We start from the raw sequence: 21,852 nt of genomic DNA on the forward strand, positions 1-21,852 counted from the left end.
TAATTAATGGTGGATATTCAAGAATGAAAAACTATCTCTGGATATTGTCCATGGCTGGGGAATTTAACTAGTTATGTTCAATATAATACACTAGTGGGTCTTGGAGCCCACTGCTTGTAAAATCTCCCATGGAGATTCAAGACCACCCATTGAAAATAGTACAACATTATTGCCCAGGAGCAAGAGGCTGGTACATAGGAAGGGTTATTCAAGGCTTTTAAATACAATTTTATTGTGGGAGGGGGGAGCTCAGGAGTGGGTGGGGGAGGGAGGCTCAGACACAGAAACAACAGTCATTTCTGCAGCAGGAGTGCCCACAGGAGTGCCCCGACTCCCCCCACCCCCCCACCCCCTACCCCCACTTTTTTACACAGCTCCATCAACAAAATAGTAAGTGCTCAATTTCAGTGGGAATTACATTATACTCCATTTGACCCGGCTACAAAGTACTTTTATTTGAAAAGCTGCTTCTCCTCTGTTATAAACAATTTTTCTCAGGCACCAATTTCAAACAAGAGAAGATCACTCCAGAGAAGGGAGGGGGACCTTCAGGAAAATTCACTCGGTGTCTTTCAATGCCTTACATAGTTGATCCAATAAAGATCCTTTAGAGAAAACTTTAAGCCTAATTTTTTTCCCCTCCAAGTAAGCAAATCATACAGGAGGGCCTTTCTTTTTGAGGGTACTGCACCCTGTCTCTTTAAATTCCAGGCCTGCCCCATTTCCCACGCATTCAATGAAAGCACCACGTTTGCTGGCCTCCAGCCCACAATGTCAAGTAGTTTTCTTGCTATTGAATTTCAAGATTATTCTTGTTGGATCATTTGCCCTTTAGTTTTAAGCACGCCAAAGCAAAAATAACGTCTTTCCACAATAACATAAAGAAAATGCTGAGCTCTTTACAGGCCCACAAGCAGAGAACACCTTGTCCCTCAGTCCCCTTTCACTGCAAAATATGCTCCCACTTAACATGCTCCGAATAAGAGCTATTTGCACGCTATCTGGGTCTGCCATAGTTTTATCTGTCCTATAATAAAATGCTATGAGTATGTTTATTTTAGTAATGAATTTGGAATCGCAATCAATCTGCGACATTCAAGCCAGGTCTTAAGTTAGAATTTAAAAGCAAAACAAAATTGGGTTTCACATCTACATAAGATAATTTAATAAGAGCGACAAGTAAACACTGAGAGCTTAATCATCCTCTCATACACACACCTTAACACAGAAGAGAGGAAGCCCAGACTTTTTAAGAACACCACTTAGAATTATCTGAGGGAACAGAAGTAGCTGAATAAAAAGTCATCCGCAGAACTAAGCTAGGCCCATGGGAAATGACGTTATCCCAAATGCTAGTGAATACAATGTCAAGTGGCAATTTTTATCCAAGTAGCTAATAAAGAAACATCTAGATCTCAAGCCTCAATTTTCACATATTGACAAACATTTTAAGGTGGAGTTAGTCTGACTAAGGACAGTGTGAGCATTTTGTAAAAGCACTTCATGAAGAAGAGAAGACACGTGTGTTTTTATTTTACATCTAGCTTTCCCATGTAATAAAAGTGCATAGCATATTTGGGTGAGCTTGGGTTTTTTCTCTTTTTTTTCTTTTTAATGTTTATACATGTTACATGTCAAACTTTCAAACTCTTTACAAAGACCCATAACCTGGAAATGAAAGAATAGATCCGATTTATTCCTAACATCCCCACAAAAATTTAAATAGCTTGATCAGACTCTTTCCATTTCTCGCCAATTTTTAAAATCAGACATAGGCTCTAAAAAATGTCTAACACTCCACATCAAGATAAATATATTCATTAACAAAGTTTATCAAAATGCCACAGGAGGGAAACATAAATCAAAATCTTTCTCTTATATTTTTAAGCACTCTACATGTACACGGTTCTGAGATATTAAACATGGTTTCTTTCCCTACAGAGAATATCTTACAGGAATCATCATACTTATAAAGCAGGCTAATCTCATCAATTTTACAACTTCAACACTGGGATATTAATTGGCATTCATTAATTATTAAGGAAAGAACATGACCTACATATTTCTTTTTAAGCTTGAAATCAATTTGAGACATCTGAGCACACATTCACAATAAATGAAAACATGTGAAGTAACAAAACAGCTAAAAGTTCAAGTGACAAAATATGAACATGTTCCCTAAGACAGTTCTGTGTATGCTCCATAGGAAAGTGCTTTTAGAAATAAAGGTTTACTGTAAATTTTTCTGTGTGAATATCTAAAGATCTAAGTTTTACTTCTGAGGTATCCTGGTGGCATAGTGGTTATGCTTAGGGCTGCGATCTGCAAGGTTGGCAGTTTGAAACCACCAGCAGCTCCAAGGGAGAATGACGGGGCTTTCTACTCCCACAGACAGTGACTGTCTCCGAAACTCATGGGGCAGTTCTACCTGCCCTACAGGGTCGCTAGGAGTCAGTATGGACCCCATGGGAGTGAGTGAGTGAGTGAAGTTTCATTTCACAGAAGTAATATCAGTACTGGTGACAATAAGAATTTCCTGATGTCCCACCTCCCAAAGATAACTTCTTTTTTTTAAATAAGTAATTTTATTGGGGGGGTCTTACAGCTCCTATAATAATCCATACAGCCATTGTATCAAGCACATTTGTACATCTGCTGCCAGCATCCTTTTCTTTTGGTCAACCACATTTGTACATTTATTGCCCTCATCATTCTCAAAACATTTGCTTTCTACTTAAGCCCTTGGCATCAGCTCCTCACTTTTCCCCTCCCTCATGAACCCTTCCCACAGACAACTTCTATTGACATTTTGCTATCATATTCTCCTCCCACCTTTTCACTAAATGTGAGTAAAGAGGAACAATTCTGATACAAAGAGAATGGACTGAACCAATCACTAAAATCAATGATTTTAAGTCAAAAAAGGGGTCTCCACAAGTGGATGCTATATATATACTAACTGCTGGTTAGTAGGAAATATGTAAAACAGAAGAAAATTCTCACTTATTTGCTTTCCTATTTCAATGTTCTGCATTCATGTATTTTGGTATAAGCTTAATCCTTGTCTCTTGTCAGGCATTTCACAAATGTCTTATCAAGCTAGAATAACTGGAATGATTTTTTGATTTTTCTTTGACCTAAAAGTTATATACGGTATCACAACTGAGTAGAAGGATGCTCGCTTCCAAACAAGTTCAATGAAACACCTGAATTATTAAACAGAAAAACCCTGTAATTACATTGGAAAATCAAATATTTAATAAGCATCCTTCTAATGTGTTTAACTTAATCATATAGGTTCAATTCCTAAATATAACCCAAATATTCTACTCCCCAAGTAGTTCACTGGCAGGTGATACTTTAGGAAAATAAATTAATTAAGCAACAATAAAGTTTGGCCGATATTATATGGAAGAAAAAAAATAGCTTTCCTGGAAAACACAAGGATGTAAGGGCCTCATCAACAACTACATTTGAAGAAAACCTATCGTGTAAACACAGGGCACCTCTAACATTCTTGGAAGGTTACAATCTGGGATCAGGAGTTGATAGCTGGTGTAAATGGCAACAATGTGATTGAAAGCAAACTTTTTCGTAATCAAAACTTAACACAACCTACTTGAGGAATTACCCAGGCTAGCTCCTACTTCCCCATTATTGCAGCCTGTCTTTTTACTCATTTCACTGTTGATGCATCATACCAAAAAAGCCTAAGTCATGGAGTAAAATCTGACTCATGGTATCCTCCAGGACAGAGGGGAACTGCCCCATAGGGCTTCCGAGGCGCTCTCTGACAAGCAGACTGTCAAGAGCGAAGACGAGGGTCTGCACATGTCTTCTGACGCTTCCGACCAACTTACGAAACACCTGAGCCTAATTAGCCAGGGACCTTTCAGTTAGCAGCTTATCCACGGGCCACCAGGATTTTCTGTGACAGCCTGCACACGGTGGATGATTAATAATCGACAGTAACTATCCCATTGTTATTATAAAAACACGACATCCATGACTAAAAAGAAGTTAGCCCCTTTTTTTAAAAATTAAAGAAAAAGTATTTCCAGGCTGGGAAAGCCCCTACAGCCAATTCAGTCCAAATCCATGACTTCTCCCTCCTGGGCCAGGCCGTTACTGCCGCACTGCTAAATTCCACTCGTACCACTCACCGGAATATCTGACTCCTAGCTTTAAACCTAAAAAGCTAGCTGTATTTCATGGATTTAGGTAGTAAAATGTGGACAGAGCTGGCCAAGTCCCTCAAATGTGTGTCTGGCTTTTGAAAAAGCTTCTGAAGGAAGTGAAGAAAGAATAGAAAGGAGATGGGAAAGGGGAGGAATTATTTCTGCCTATCCCATAAGTTAAGACATGTGCTGGAAAACTGGGTTCTCAGCAGACACATCGTTTCCTGCTAACTCCATGTGGTTGTTCTGTTATCCAAAGTCTCTGAGCAAAGAGAGGTACAGAAAAAAAATGAGCTTCAGGATGCTGGGTAATAATTCACCACTTAGGAGAGTGGAAGCCTTGGTCAGGGAATCTTACCTCTCTTCCTGAGGCGTAATTATCTACCTTTTTATGATATTGTGGCCCCAAACTTCCGACGTCTAGAACAGTACACTGATCAAAATTCATCAGTGGTGACACACAGTGATAACACTGGACCCACCTCATCTGATGCGTGGCTCTACTGTAACACAGGAGGAACTGTTAATAGGTACATAGACAGAGATATATTCAAGGAGAGTTACTGTCCGTATATGCTCATGTATACGCTGAGTTTTTCGGCATATTTTTATGCAGGTTGGGGGGTAAAATTAGGTGCCTAGGCTGATATTCGGGTCAGCTTATACTCAAGTATATACAGTAAGTGACCAACTGTTAGAACCACCTGGTACGTGTTCTGAACTCATAACAAAGCACCTGCCCACCTATTAATTATCATGTTATACATTCAAAGGACAAGACACACAGCAAGCACCTCTAAGAAGATCACCTGGTATTTGTTGGCATCTTGGAATAACCCTTCTGCTAAAAGTAACCAGCCTCACAGCCCACGCTCTCTATTTTTCATGACTGAGAATCACTTTTATATGACTGCTGAGAATACGAAAACATGGAAGAAAATCCAATGGAGGACAATGCTTCTTAAAATGCAATATTTATTCTCTCTCTCTTTTTTTTACAAATCACACTGAGAGAGTCTTTGGGAAAGACATGGATATCCAAAGCCTACAGTGAACCTTGCTTTTATACACTCGAATATTTTCAAATGCTTATCAGATTAAGTCCTACAACCACCAAGTCTATTCCAACTCAGAATGACCCTGTAAGACAGAGTAGAACTGCCCCGTAGGTTTTCCAAGACTGTAAATCATCACGGGAACAGACGGCCTCATCTTCCTCTAGCACAGGCTGGCTGCTGGAATTACTGGCCTGGCACAGCTGGCAACACAATGCTTCTCCCACAGCAGACCCCACCTCCACCCCCACCCCCACCCCGCCTGAGCTCTTTGAACGAATAGGTAAGAATAAGTAATCAGACAGTAGCTGCCTCACAACACCAACCTTCAATGGGAAGGGGGGAACATAAAAGACAGCTAGGAAAATTCAAAGGTCTCATTGCAGACAGCAGCATGACTGGGAGGCTGCAGGGTATGGACTGTACCTGGTAACACTGCCAGATTGTTAACGCCAAAATGAGCATTCATGACATTTTTGTGTAGCTCAGTGGAAATTTTTATTTTTGACAACCATATCTCTATCAGTAGTTTGAACAAAACATTTTTGTTTTTTCCCAGCTAACCAGCAAGGCTAAAGCTCTATGCTAATACCCTCTTGGAACCTTCCAGTGCACTCAGGTCAGGGCAATCATCATTACTCTACTCCAATGCTGATTTGAAGAACATGGCTTGGCGTGTACTACAAGCATGCACTGCTGCTTTCCTCGATGCCAGGGTTTGTGTAGCTGGTGTTTTTATACTTAATGGTTTTGTCAAATGTTCCGATCGATGTCTGAGCTACAATATTATGGCAATTAGCATTTGGGAACCTATATGAATAACTTGAGGGTGAAACAGTAAACAAAGGAAGTTTTTAAGAGAATCAGATGGATGTTAAAGTCACAATACTCTTTCGTAGAAAGTGAGGGTGCATTGATTTTTAACCAAATATTAAATTGTTAAACAGCAACATACCAACTCAATCACATCCACATGCTAGTCTTTATTTCTTTTAAAGTCAAAAATGTTACTAGTCATACTGTAACTCACTGTGAAAAAAATGTACAAAACAATTTTGTTAGCATTCATATACTCTAAGAACAGTGTGTGCAACTGAAATTCACCACACACAAGCATTACTAAGGATTCTGTATGGGGTGGCAAGGTGGTAACCCATTAGGGCCAGTGGATGACGGCATGAGTTTCCACACTGGGTGGTAATAACCCTAGGGATGCCACTGCATACATACGAAGTCTAACTAGAAGAGAAATAGGGTAGTGATCAATCTTCCTCCTCTCGAGTCTAATGTTTAAAACCTTGGAAAATTGTTAGGGTGTATTTTCCTTTTTTGGCATGCAGCATTTGGCCTAAAATAAAGGATGATTTCTGGTGTAACAAACTAAGAAAAAAAATTATTTGGGGAAAAAAAAAAAGTAAAAAAAAAATTATTTGGGCTAAACAAAATATTTTTAAATTAAAAAATTTATTTGACTCTGAAACTAGCAATCTTGTAGCAAAGGTAGTAACTAGAATTAAATTCAACTAATCATCTTTATAATCACATCAATAATATTAAAAATAAATGGACCTTCCAATCAGAATGATGTAAAGTCACAATTTCCTTTACATAAAGTGATAGTAGACTGATTTTTATCCAAAAATTTAATTGTTAATGGACACATGCCAACTCCATCACACCCAAACACTGGTCTATTCTGACCATGTTCAGCAATTCAATGATGATGCCTTCTTCAGGTTGCAACCACTGCAAACTTAACAAAACTAGAAAATTAGAAGGTGTAGGTCACTCCTACTCCTGTTTCGTTTCATTTCTTAAAATAATGTTCTGCCAAAAACCATATTGTGTGATCACCTTCCCTGCATAAATGCTGAAGACGAATTTGTGCATAAGTGTGGTGAATAAGGCTGATGGTGCCCGGCTATTGAGAGATATATAACGTCTGGGGACTTAAAGGCTTGAAAGGAAACAAGCGGTCATCTAGCCCAGAAGCAACAAAGCGCACATGGAAGCAGCACACCAACATGTGTGATCATGAAGGGGAGGAGTTGAGTCACTCAGGGTTCAGTGTAGCAATAATGAAACTCACAACCTTCCTCTAGTTCTTAAATGCTTCCTCTCCCCAACTATCATGATCCCAATTCTACCTTGCAAACCTGGTTAAACCAGAGGATGCACAGCGGAACAGATGGGAACTAGAAACACAGGGAAGTTAAGACAGATGAATCCCTCAGGACCAGTGGTGAGAGTGGTGATACTGGGAGAGAAGGTGGGTTAAAAAGGGGGAATTGATCACAAGGATCTACATATAACCTCCTCTCTGGGGGATGGGCAACAGAATGGTGGGTAAAGGGAGATGCCAGGCAGTGTAAGATTAAGATATAATAATAATTTAAAAATTTATAAATTATTAAGGGTTCATGAGGGAGGGAGTAGCGGGGAGGGGGCAAAAGGAAAATGAGGAGCTGATTCCAGGAACCCAAGCAGAAAGCAAATTTTGAGAATGATGCGGGCAACAAATGTATAAGTGTGCTTTACACAATTGATGTATGTATGGATTAAGATAAGAGTTGTATAAGGCCCAATAAAATGATTTTTTTTAAAGTAAAATGCCAATTAAAAAATAAATAAAGAATGTTCTGCTTCCTTCATGGGATTGCAGTCCGGTCCAATGAAGTGGAACAGGTCCCAAATATTAGGAGATACTATCCAGCAACATTTTTTTCCAAATGACTTACTCTCAGAAGAAAACCTTGCATTAATGCATACAATGAATTTGACCCCAGCTGAAAAGAGCTATACACAGCATCTACCTTAGCCACTCTAAAGGCGTGGTAGTTATGTGTTGAGATGCAATCCGCAGGTATGCAGTTCGAGATCACCAGTTGCTCCACAGGAGAAAGACGGGCTTTCAACTCCCATAAAGAGTCAGTGTTGGAAACCCACAAGGGCTGTTCTATTCTTCACACCACGAGTCGGTATCATTTGATGGCAGCTGAGTCTGCACCATAGTTACTAGAGGAGCCTAGGTGGCTTAGTGTTCTCGGGTTGGGCTGCTAACCATAAAGGCAGGGATATGAAGCCATCAGCTACTTCAAAGGAGAAAGATGAGACTTTCTACTTCTGTAAAGAGTTGCAGCTTCTGAAACTCAGAGAAGCAGTAGAACTCTGCCTTACAGGGTTACTATGACTAGGAATTGATTTGATGGCAGTGAATTGGCATTTTTGACCATGGTTACCACCTAAGGTAGTTAGTTTATTGTGCCAACCTGGCCGATAAACACATGTGGGGTTAATTGAAGGGCAGAGGGATAAATGGCTCCATGAGCCTCACCTTTTGAGTTCTTGGGTCTCTTGCTTTCTGATGGTCGGACCAGGGTGCAGTTGCCTTATCCAGTTCCCTGCTTCAGCTGACAAGGCTCACTTCCTGCAAGACATCCCTGAGGAGAAGCCACATGGACCTACCCCAATGCAGCCCTGGGTGCTGGAGCAGCCATGTAGAGACCCTTGCCAGCACTGAGATGCTTACACAGTCACTGACTCGGCTTTCCTCCTGCAGTCGGCATCATTGTGTCTGAAGAAGGGCTTTGTGGATTGGTGTGGGACATATCAGTTAATGTTGCACTTGTGGGCTTGAGCAGCACTGGGTTGGGATGTTTTCTTGATGTGCACTTACACTTTATATAAAACTCTTTTACATGAGTTTCTGTGGTTTTGTTTCTCTAAAGTACCCAGACTAATACATCACCACTTTTTTAAATCCTAGATTCGGAACATTTGTCTGTTATTGTAAGTGAATCATTCATGACTTAAAAGTAAACATTTATTATTAAAGTTATCTTTGCATGGACATACTTGCAACTCTTTGTGTCTATTTCCAGGATCACTCCACATTTCTAGACTTCTGATTAAAAGTGAAACAAGATATTGCTGTTGTATGATGTGGTAGCTATATACTTGTGTCAATTTGAGGATTAAGAGGGAAGGGGTGGAGTCTAGCCTGTCAATCAGATCACAGCCTGATGATGTCTCATTGTGGGTGTGGCTTTCTCATGAGAATTCTGGGAACTTCCTCTCTTCCTCCCTGGAGGCAAGACTAACTCTCTCTCTGCCTTCCCGTTCCTGCTGTTGAGACACTCAGAGAGATGGAGGAGCCACGTGGACACCCAAGCCAGTGCTGAGATGCTTCCACTGGCATTGGATTCACAAGACTTTTCACCCACCAGCCTGTGATCTTCCTGCATTAGACATCATTGCATGTGCTACATGAGTCTGAAGAGGGTTTTATGGACTAGTATCAGACATATGTGCTAATATCAAACTTATGGACTTGATCTGGACTGGGATGCTTTCTCAATGTGCAATTGCCTTTTGATATAAAGCTCTCTCTTATGTATAAAAAAAGTGAAATAAGAGTTAAAACAAAGATGAAGACTCTCAAGGGTCCTCCCCAGCTCTAAAAGACACAAGCACCTTGAAGGCAGGCTCTCCCTCTGTTATTTTCAGCTCTTCTGCCACCACCTGCAAATAAAGTCTGATGGCTAAGCATACCCCATTTCCCTGAAAGTAAGACATCCTCCAAAAATAAGACCTACTAACAGTTTTACCTCTTGCTGAAATATAAGGCATCCCCCCGAAAATAAGACCTCCCCGAAAATAAGTCCTCCCGAAGCTACCATAATTCTGGACTCTGGACTGTAGCAGCGGGTGTCACCACGCAGCTCACTGTTGGCCGCAGCGCAGCTGGAGCAGACAGGAAGTGCAAGGTCTCTTTTAACTAGACAATAAATATGTACCATATTCTTCTTCATGGAAAAATAAGACATCCCCTGAAAATAAGACCTAGCGCATCTTTGGGAGCAAAAATTAATATGACACTGTCATATTTTCGGGGAAACGGGGTATTACCATGCGCACAAATGATACTCTCAAACAAGAGCCCAAACCCAGAGAGGAAAATAAACAAAAACAGATCTGACGAAATTTAAAACTTCCATATGGCCAAGCCTTCACAAAAACAGAAAGGCACAAGATTGTTTCAATACAAATAACAAAGAAATAACATCCAACAAACTACTAGGAAAAAGCACCCCAGGAGTGGTCTTTAAAAACACACACACAAGAAGTTTTATAGCAGTCACCAAAGTAGCAAATGGCTCAGCTCCACGAGGAATCACATCAAACAAAACATATTTCAATCAAATATCAAAAATGCTGCTGTTAGGGTCATCAAGACAAACACAACAAAACATTGCCCTGTCCTGCACCATCATCACAATTTTTCTTAGGTTTGAGGCCATTGTAGCAGCCACTGCACTAATCCAGCAAAAATTAGGAAATCTTAAAATGCATAATATTGGCAAGACTGTAGAGAAACAGTACTTATTCCCTGACAGGCAGAGTATAAACTCCCATAACTATTTTGTAAAGCAATTCAAAAATGTCCAATGCAAATGAAAAGGCACATGCCTATAAATAAGCCCAACTAAAATTCTCAATCTGTACCCAAACTTTTTTAACATTTATTCTTAATTGGGAGTTAATACATATATCATTCCATAGTTCAATCACATCAAGCAGTATTGTACAACTGCTACCACAATCAGTTTCCAAACATTCTTTTTCTTCCTGGACTCCTTGACAACATCTCCCTTTTTAACCCCCACCCCCAAACCCAACCCTGATTCTACTTGCTGTCCCTACAGTTTCATCAATCCTGGGTTTCATATACCAAAAAACAAAGATACATAGCACAACTTCAAGAAGGTGATCCCCAATGACATAACACCTCTGAGATAAACCTAATATGAACAAACAAACCTTATCAGGTCCCATAAAAGGGGGACTCCACAGACAAAAGTCTAACTATTCAAGGCAGCTTTATCTCTTTGATCTTCTATATTCATCTCTCCATTGCACTCTGTTCAGTAAGCATTTTTCTCCCATCCCTCCATTATGGATAGAGGGAGCTCACCAGAGGTTTATTTCCTATGGTAGTTCCCACAAATGTATCTTGGGCTCCCACTGTCAGCCATAACCTTCTGCAAACCAAATTCTCCCAATTTAGGCTCTGATACTAATCCCTGTTTCCAAACTCGTGTTCACCTAACAGGTACAAGGATGTTCACTGTACAAAACTCAAAATTACTGACATATTCTTTTAGGCAGATAGAAAACAAAACATGGAATACATTAAAGGGAATGAAATGGCTTTCAAAGATGATATTTGGATTGGTGTGAGAAGATCCTGGAGAGGAGCAAGATGGAAAATTATTCTTATGTAAAAATGTTAAGAACTTAAAAAGTAATGATGGTTGCAAAACCATCTACACTATAATGTTGTTTAGGGATTACTTTTATGGTACTTGAATTATATCTCAATGGAAAGAAAATCATTCATTCAGTATAATACTCTTCATGTTGATTTAAGACATACACACCATTATTTGCCAGTATTTAACTGTGTAAATATAGTTAAACAAGAAAAAAGAAAGCTTGGAGAGATGAAAGAAAAGGTAAAGGAAGCATTTGAAAACTTCAGCTGCATCTTCAACATTTAAATTTAAATACTGAAACAAATTTAATAAAATCTAAGCATTTGTTCATTCTTGAAAGGCAAGACTGGAATGTTTGTCTTGTCATTCTTTGTGCTTTCCTGTATATTTTTTTCATGAAAAAAAAAATTTTTAAGCCAAGAATTACTACAAAAGATATAAAAGAAGCACAGCACTAAAGATTTTTTTTAAGTAAATACATTAAACAAACTCACTGCTATTAATTCAATTCTGACTCACAGCAATCCTGTAAGAGGCACCATAGAAGGAAATGCCCCTGTGGGTTTCCGAGACTAACTATGAGAGTAAAAAGCTTCATCTTTTTCCTATGGAACAGCTGGTGGTTTCAAACTGCTGACCTTGCGGTTAGCAATGGATATATATGGCATCCCTAGCCAAATAAATGGAAATAAGGTATCTTTTCACATTATCAGATTAGCAGCGATTTAAAAAAAACAAAAAGTGGACACATTCCTAGAATTGCCAAGCATGTGGGGAAATGTACCCTCTCATAACCGTTGGGAAACTATAAACTGGTCCAATCTTTTGGAAGGGCAATATTAAAATGCAAATTAAAATGTAAGATCTAGATACCTTTTGACTCAATTATCTCCTTCTGGAAATGTAACATAAGGAAGCTTTTGGAAAAGTCATAAAAACGAATGTCAAAGATCCTATTCACACCATTAGTCATAAGACTTAATGCTGAGAACAGCCTAAATGTCCAAGTTAAGTATAATAAATGCATATTCAATGAAATATCATAAATTCAGCAAAAATATTCCATTCTCTAAGATAGGAATGTTCTGTATCTTTTCCAGCTCCAAACCAAAAGGATGTTATTTATATAGTGAATGCTCCAACACCCACTTGTGGAATGAACATTAATTTGCAGTTAATATTTATGTGTCTACTCAACACTTAAGTGTCTATAAAGATGCCTAACAAAATGTTAATTATGGTTATTTCTGAAAATTATTTCAGGTAACTTCTCTCTTGACCTTTCTGTTGGCTTGATTTTTCTACAATAAATACATATATATAAATTTGGAGGAAAATCACATCATTTTCACTTGCATGTAAAAAAAAAAGGAAAGCATTGATTTTCTGAAAGTCTATATCATACAGTGGTACAATTTAGATTCCCAATTTCTATGATACCTATAATACAAAGTTAAAAACCAGCAACTTAAGAATTCCCTGTAATATCAGATAAACTAATATATATAATATAACAAACAAGAATACTGTATAACATTAAAATATGTAGTATGAGAAAGAGATGAATGGAAAAGACTGGCTACAAACACACACATAAATACACAAGACGAAATGTTTTAGAACATTAATTTTTATAACTAAGATATGGAATTCCTGCAATGTTTGCTTCTTCTTCAAGGGATAAACACATTAAAAATCACAGAAGAGTAAATAACCACGGGAAACAAAGAGTATACGACAGCATTTTCCTAAAGTCAGCAAGAAACATTTCAGGGATTAAAAACATTCAAAACCTTGACACTGAAGATTACAGTTCAATAAATTTCAGTAATGTCAGGTTCTTAACCACAAAATTTGTATAACTGTTCAATAGATGAACACACACACAATTCCTGCAGCTAGCTAAGCTCTCCAAATTCTTTAAAGACACTCAGACCACTGAGACAGATTTTAAAATCTGCATCTATAAACACTGTGTGACGCAGTGGGGAGTCATCAATAACAGATAATCAGAAAAAAAAACCAGGGGCCACATTTGGTCCTCAGAAGACCCACTGGAAGGAAATGTCAAAGGATCAAGCGAAAGGATGAAAAATCCAAAATTAAAATTATCACACAAACTGATAGCCCAAACTTTCCCTGCCTGCCTGCCTGCCTTCTTCCTTCATAAAGAAGTAATGCTATAGACCAAGGGAACACTGGAACTGATGGTGATGATGTTTACAGGGGTCATTCTAAAAGCGATTTAAGCATGGAAGTATATGACATGTGAATACTATATCAAGAAAACTACTTGCTATAAGAAGAAAAAAAAGAAACCAAACATGACCAGTGGTTACCATGGGTGAAAGGGAAAGGGTTATTGCTTAAGGGGCACTAAGTCTGTCAATGGTAATTAAATAATTCGGAAAAGGATATCAATAATGATAGCACAACACAGAGTATAATCAATGGCACTGAATTATAGAAGGAGAAGTAGTGAAATTGGAGAATTTTTGTTGTGTATATTTTTGCCACAATATAGCAGTGGCTTCATCTAATGTACTGGACATGTTGTATCCTTTGGAGAATCCTTTATTAAAGAGCTGTTAGGAAATTGTTACAATGTAATTGAATCATGCAAATGTCTTGGAAGGTTTACCTTTCCCCTTCCTTTTAATGAGTCTTTTTATTAGCAACAACCATTATGGTTTTTAAAAAGCTATCTTCCATTTATTAGGCATTTTCTCTGTGCCAGGTAGTATTGTTGAATAATTTTATATCAGCGTGTAATCTGGGAACTCCTTGGGGTCCTTAAGACCCTTTCAGGGGATCGACGTTAAATTGTTTTCATAACAACTCTAAAAGGTTATTTGTTCTTCTTCACGCTCATTCTCTCAGGAGTGTACAGCGGGGTTTGTCAGAGGTGTGTGATAACACAACAGGATGAATGCACTAGGCAGAGGAAAAAAAACTAATCACTTTTTATTAAGCCAGCCATTAAAGATTTTATAAATATGTAAAACAATGCCACTCTTCTTACATTTTTTCCTTTTGAATATATTTTCCATTAAGTTGTTACTTATGTGTTCACATGTAACAGGTTTATGATTATCTTTTAACTACTTTGAGCACCTTGTTATAATTTCAAATATAGTTAATACTAATTCCTGTAACTTACATAGAGCTTTTGGGAGGTCTTTAATTTCTAAGAACATAAAGCAGTCTTCAACTTTTGAGGTCATGGTTGTATTCTAGTATCATGCCCATGACACAAGTGAGAAAACTAACAAAGAAGTAACTTGCCCAATATCACACCAGGAGTCCCGTAGGTCAACATTTAAATATAAATCTCGAATTTCCAACCCAAACTCCTCTTTTAACATTAAGCATCAATCTCAGATTATCCAAGATGATTAAAAATCACTTTAAATCACTCTATGCTAGTGCCTGTTAATGTCTTAGGAGCCCTGGTGGCATAGCAGATACATGTTGGGCTGTGATCTGCGAGGTCAGTAGTTCAAAACCACTAACCCCTCTGAGGGAGAAAAATGACCTTTCTACTCCCATCAACAGTTACAGTCTCAGAAACTCACGAGAGCCATTCCACCCTGTCCTACAGGATCGAACTATGAATTGGCATTAATTTGGCAGCAGTGACTTTGGTTTAATGTGTTACTGTCTCAGAAGAAGTACAGCCAGGATGCTCCTTAGAGGCAAGGATGGTGAGACTCCGTCCAATGTACTTTGGACATTTTATCAGGACACACAGTCCTGGAGAAGGACATCATGCTCGGGAGAGGGGAGGCCAAAAAGAGGAAGGCTCTCTACAAAATGGATTGACACAGCAGCTACAACAGGCTCAAACCAATTTTAAGGATGATGGAGGACCGACCGGGCAGTGTTTTGTTCTGTTGCACATAGGATTGTTCTGAACTGGAACTGATTCAATGGCACCTAGCACAACAACGTCTGTTAAAGGGCAATTATTCTATATTGATTCTTTGTTCTTTATCGTTCCAACTCAAAAATACATGCTGTATTTTTACACCATTTTGAAAACACATCCTTAACATTTCTTAAAAATAGATCAAGCACTACAAAGAGGGCCACCACCACACACACCCTTCACCACCAAAATCATGAGCACCCAAGAAAGAAAATTACTAGGGGGAAAAAAAGGGTGGGGGAGCTGATACCAAGGGCTCAAGTGGAAAGCAAATGTTTTGGTGTTCAATATTCCAGACTTTTTTTCCTATGCATACACATATATACATTTTATTTGTACAAGCATATTTAAATGGGACAATGATTTGGCAACTTGCTTTCTTTCGCGTGTTGTTATGAATAACTTTAAAGAATCTTCCAATATACATACTTGTGAACATATTTGCCTCTTTTGATGGACTACCATCATTGAAATGCACCCAAATTAGCGTTTCCCTACATGGGCATGACAAAGGCAAACCCAAGACATACTCATATGATGGATCTTTATGTACTTGTGAAGTCATAGCTGTAGGAAAATTCCTGGACATGTAATCAATCACTGGGTCAAAGAATATATAAATGTTCAAAGTGTTCACCTAGTTTGGCAAATGCCCTCTACAGCAGATCCTTGTCTAGTGTCCATTCCCGCACCACCCTGAGAGAGTCCCTCCAATTGTTCAGCTTGGAAGTGATAGGGGAAATTGTGGTTTCTGCTGATTCAAAATGCCAAGAAGATTGCTCTCGTTGGTCATCTTACTCCCATACAGAACTGTGGGACATTCTTACAGCATCACTTAATGTGTCCATATAATTACCCATCTTCATCTTCTTTGTGTATCTTTCAAATGCCCCAGAAGAGTAAATATGCCCTCAAACATTAGATACTCTGATAAAAAGTTTTCCAAATCATTTCAGAAGACCCATTTAACATAAATCAAAGCTATGTGGTGCAGCTGGGGGGGCTCAAACATTTATATCAAAGTTGTAAGTATGGATTTATGATGCTTTATCTGTCCACTCATAGAGCGAAAAGTTCAAATAAAAAGCTATCGAATCAGACCAGTGGCCAAATTATCTTACATAAAGTAATATGCGGCAAATTTGACATCACAAATGTCCATGGAACAGATTACAAGAGTAAGGATGGATATAACTGGAAAGAAGGTTCACTCAAATTCACACTGAAAATGAAAATATTAATATTTTAAGTGAAATGTTTTGAATGTGACCATTCCTTGCAGCCATCAGAGTATCATAAATCTTTGGTACTGATAAATAAGATAGGAACTCCTCTTGCAGGTGGAGAATTTATAAATGCATCAGACTCTGACCTGCCTATTCTGTAAGAACTAATGGATATTCCAGACGTTACTATTTCATCAAGATCCCCTTCCTAAAATTTTGCACTAGTTGTTTTTAAATGAAGGTCTCCGACACATCTGCATGGCAGAGGAAAACCTCATTGATTCAAATCCAATTAGCTCAATTCTGAAATGGTATCTGTAACTCTCATTAGGCAACAAGTGAAAATACTATAATTTCTTCCTCTACGAGTTCTCCTAAAATTACTGTCAAGCTAAAGAAGTCAACCTGAAAAATCAATCCACTTTTTAAACCAAAGAGTTATGAAACTAAAGACACATCCATCTTTCCAAGTGAGCAAGTTATCCTCGGTTCTAAGTGCTCTCTCCATTTGTCAGCTGATTTCCATGGCACAGCGGTTACCACTGAGCTCCTAACCACAAGGTCAGCCCTTGGAAACCAGCAAGACCTCCACGGTAGAAAGGCCAGGCTTTTTACTCCTGTAAAGAGTTAGTCTCAGAAACCCATAGGGCAGTTCTACCTTGTCTTATAGGGTCACTGTGGGAAACAGAAGGATTTCTCTCAAGCTGTCTCCCCCAAATATATGCCAGACTTCGCTGCTTGAGAATGACTATACACTTGGAGGTCATCAGGAGTAGATTAGGGGTCATTCTCCCTAAGAACTATCAGCCATCTGGAGCAAGCAGACACCACTGTTTATCCCACAACAAGTAGGGCCCACTCCCTTCTGATAGGATAGTAGTTGTCTGTTTCCTTGTAGGAGACACCAGAGAGGTCAAACCCAACCAAGGATGACCAAGGTTAGGCTGCCATCATGAATCTAGGGTCCGCCCATCTTGTCACATGTATACCCCTAGACCTTCCCATTCCTATGGGCACACCCCTAGCTTATCCCCTTCCTGTTACGCTATGCCTATCATAGATCCCTTTCCTACAATGTGTATGCCTATTGTACTGTCCCTTCCTGTGACGTGTGATTCTGTAATCATGTCCCCCTAAAGTGATATAATGCTTGGTTAGCAATAAAGAAAGAGCTCTCCCCCGTTCTCGGTCCGGAGAGCTCTCCTGCTCTCCCCGCCAGGTTCCCCCCACGTGGACCATCAAGCAGGGCTGAGGTGAGCATGCTACCATGAATTGTGTCTCACTACACTTATTCCAATCTCTCCTCTACCTCTCATGCTCTCTATGACTTTACTATAATCTTTACTTATCATCGCTGTACAATTGCGCCTACCAGACCTGTGATGACTTGTGGGGAACCCCTTCCCTTATCCCCTAGATCACTATGCGTCAGAATCAACTCAATGACAGTAAGTTTAGTTTGGGGGTTGTGTGGGGCAAGAAGGAGACCTGGTGCCACAGTGGTTAAGCACTTTATGGTGAACTAAAGAATCAGTGGTTCAAAGCCACCGGCAGCTCTGCAGAAAAAAGATATGGCAACTGACTTCTTTAAAGATTTATAGCCCTGGACAGGCTATGTGCAAGTTCAACTCGGTCCCATAGGGTCAGAATCCACTCAAGGCAACAGGTTTGGTAAGGGATAGCAGAGATTTCCTATCATGACCATTCATGAGCTCTTAAAAAATATTTTGTATCTGACTTTTCACAGAATCATTTTTGTAATCCTTCCCATTTTCAATGGGCACCCCCAACATTGATAGGTCAAGAATGTAGCACATTAAACAAATATAGGAGGAGATTTAGAGATGGCTGCCATTCTTATTAAATATTTATTCTTGTCATTTTGAAAGACCATCTAAAGCAAAAAACAATCATAAGTCCCTGGATTAAGTGACATGCTTGGCATTACTGGAACCAACTATTCCCAACGAACAGAGAAACATTCTCTTGCAATCTGAATCATGTGTAATTACAGTATGACAAGGTCTCTCCTGGGCTATGTAAGCTGGCATGTTTCCCAGGACTTGTCACATCATGGAAAGCACACATACAAATAAAAATCCAAAATTAAACATTTTAAAACAATGGCTTACAGGCTGCACACAGAAACTTCACAGTTGCGAATAAACACTGCAGAGTTACACCAACAAGAGGTGTCTACCTCTCAGGAGAGCTGTCTAAGAAGAAACCCCTGCTGGCCAAACCTAGCAACGGCTCCCAGGTGTGGGCTGGTGGGCAGCACCCTGGTGTTCCCTCAGGCTGGACAGAAAAGCATCAAATAAGGGAAACAGAAGGGAGTATATCCACCCCACCCCCACCCGCTGCTGCCCAAAGCAAAGAAACAACTGGGAAATATAGAAGAGGCTGATCACCTTTATTGCATAGTGCCAGCTTGTTCATTGTACAGGGGCCTAAGCAACGCGACCTTAAAGAGCTACAGCTTCTGGTAACTGAGTTAATTTCCCTAACACAATAAATATTGCTTTCTGATTAAGTGTATTTCACCTTGAAGGTGAATAGTAGTCACGGCGGACTAAAAGTTGGTTTCTTTTGTTAAAATTCTGTAGTGACGCTACAGACGCATATAAACACAGTCAGAGACAGAGAGTGAGTTGTGTGTGAAAGACAGAGATTCCAAGAATCAAACTCAACTTCGGACAGTGACAGAAACTTTACAATGGTGACAGAAACTTTACAATGCTCGTCTTTATCACAGCTGCAAGGAAATATCAGGTATGACAATTCTGCTGGTGATTTTTTTTTCTGCATCAAATGCTACCACCACCTAAATTTCTTTCTCTATAGGCGATACACATTTCTACCCCCTATCAAAAGGTGAATTCCTTTCTTAATTACCCAACAACGCACATCAAATTCAACGGAACGGTTCAAGTGTTCAAAGGCTATAAACCAAACCAGTAAGAAATATAATCCTACTCCCCATGACTCAAGCTCTGCAAACAACCCTAAGCATCAAGGGAAACTTCTGCCACATAGCACTTCTCCTTTAGATTCAGCTCCTGGGTGCTCGATAATTTCCACATAGCTCTAAGCAGAATGGATTTATTATGGTGTTGCTCTAAGAAACTGCAGAAGTTCTAGATGCCAATAAAGATTACAGATCAAATGGAAGATAACCACTAATCATTGTGTCGAGTTAGATTTTTTTTTAAACCTGTTCACAAACAAAGCACCTTACTGTATTTGTCCTGTTACCTCCACTAATCCAACTAAAACAACCAGACAAGTAGCCTTCCCAGAGGTTGAAGGAAATTGAAATCCGGGCTTGAGGGATCCCCCTGTAAAAATCTTTGCAAATGACAACCTGTTTCTTCAAAACTCTCCTACCCCTTTGCGGGAAATGTTTGGGACCACAGAAGCTGAGCAGGATTATGCAAACTAGACACTGAAGCTGAAAACCAAGGTGGGGAGGGATTAGGCAGTAATCAACTACCACCATTCTGCTGAAATTTAGCTTCTGCCTTTCCTGGGACCCTCTGCCACATTGGCAGACACTTGGCAACCCTGCTCAGAATCTGGCGTGCAATCAAGTGCCATGGGGGGGTGGGGGGGGCCCGCAGGAGGAAAGAGTCCCCCTCTCCAATTTTAAATCCTGGTGCAGGGAGGAGGGGCAGTGTTGTCTAACAGGAAAAGTGTGGTAACCAACACCCAATGCCTCCCACAGAGTCGACCGACATCTCAAGAAGGAACAATCACTACATCCAATACATTCTTTGCTATTACCACAGGTAACTCTCAATTTCTAAAGGAGAAAAGAAGGGGGGGGGGGGCACACAAGCTGTTTACTGCCTCCAGCCCCAATCCCCACCACTCCAAACCCCAAACTAATTGCACTTCTTCCCACAGATCCCTCGGCTAAGCCCAGAGGAGCGACGAGGGCTGGCTGGGGATGAATAAACACGCGACACCTGACGGTCCTTTCTCTGCGGTGACTTTCACCGCGCCGAAGCCGCGCGCGCGCTGAGGCGGGAGCCCGGCCCCGCCGCGCCCCGGGATCCCCAGACTCGACCGACCCGCGCGGCGTGGGGGCGGGCCGGGGACCGGCCGGGCCCTACGATGGTTCCCACCGCCAGCCAGGACAGTTTTTTTCTGCCGTCCCTTTTGTATCGGGGCCCTACCTCTTTTTGGCCTAGGGAAGCTTTCGTGCAAGTGAAAGACGACTTTCTCCACAAAGTGCTGTATGTTGCTGTGCTCCGGGCCGCGCACGAACACCATCCAGTCGTGGGTGAAGCCTTCCACGGTGGGTTTCTTCCGCACCTGGGCGCGGTGCCCCAGCTCCAGCTTCACCTGCACGGCACACTGCGGCCAGGGGGAGGAGAGACGGCCGTGAACAACAGGAAGGCGGCCGGGCGGCGCTCAACCGTGCGCCTGACATGTTTTTCCTCCTCCTTGAAAAGCACATAAAAGGAAACGGCGGGGCCCCGTGCGTTCACGCTCCCCGCGCGTGGGCGCGCGCACCCCACACACCCCCGAGCCACCCCGCCCGGGGCCCCGCCTCGGGCCCCGCCGCCACCCCAGGCCGGTTGTAACGGAATGTCACCCCCCCAGGTTCCCCGGCCGAGAAGGGGGTCTGGGGGAGCGGGGTGGGGGAGGTGGGAGAGCACACGCGCCCACCACTAGCGAGACAACAAATGCATCGGAAACAAATTAGAAGACAATTAGGAAGGCAACGCCGGGCGGTTTCCCGGCCGGGGAGGGAAGGCGGCTGGGACCCGGTGGGCGGGGGGAGCTCCGGGCGAGCCCCCTCCCAGAAAGTACGGCGGCGACGGGCACACGCCGAGGAAGTCTTTGTGTACGTGTGTGTGTGCGTGCGTGTGGAGAGCTGTTCCCGGCGGAATGGAAACTACAGGCAGCCTCGGCTGATGGGCACAAACTCCCGGCTGCTACCCCGGGGCTCGCGCACCACAAAACCGAGACGCCGTCACAAACACGCGCACACAGACCCCCATACGCACCCGCAGGGTCACACGCCGAGGCATCCATAACTTGGGGCGCCCCAGTGGACAGTCCCCCGCGCGCGGCGGGGCCAGCCGCCCAGCGCCCCCGCCACGCACTTCCAAGAGCCAAAGTGGCCCCAAAGTCCCTCCCACTTCCCCCCCAAATCCGCGCTGGCCGGGCGCAGCGCCCGGC

At 41.2% G+C, this 21,852-nt stretch overlaps 1 protein-coding gene across 1 annotated transcript in view; it reads right to left on the reverse strand.

The window, feature by feature from the left end:
• Positions 1–21,701, reverse strand: part of MLLT3 (MLLT3 super elongation complex subunit) — a 297,998-nt gene extending 276,297 nt beyond the window's left edge. The window contains exons 1-2 of the mRNA XM_045289372.1: positions 21,678–21,701; positions 20,841–21,021 (exon numbers count right to left, since the gene is read on the reverse strand). Coding sequence (XP_045145307.1) covers positions 20,841–21,021; positions 21,678–21,701 — 205 coding nt within the window. The remainder of the gene's footprint in view (positions 1–20,840; positions 21,022–21,677) is intronic.
• Positions 21,702–21,852: the final 151 nt, after the last annotated feature.

This window comes from Echinops telfairi, unplaced genomic scaffold (assembly GCF_000313985.2).
Source record: "Echinops telfairi isolate 266 unplaced genomic scaffold, ASM31398v2 ScPeMD7_25;HRSCAF=90, whole genome shotgun sequence".
In the NCBI taxonomy this organism is placed as follows: Eukaryota; Metazoa; Chordata; class Mammalia; order Afrosoricida; family Tenrecidae; genus Echinops; species Echinops telfairi.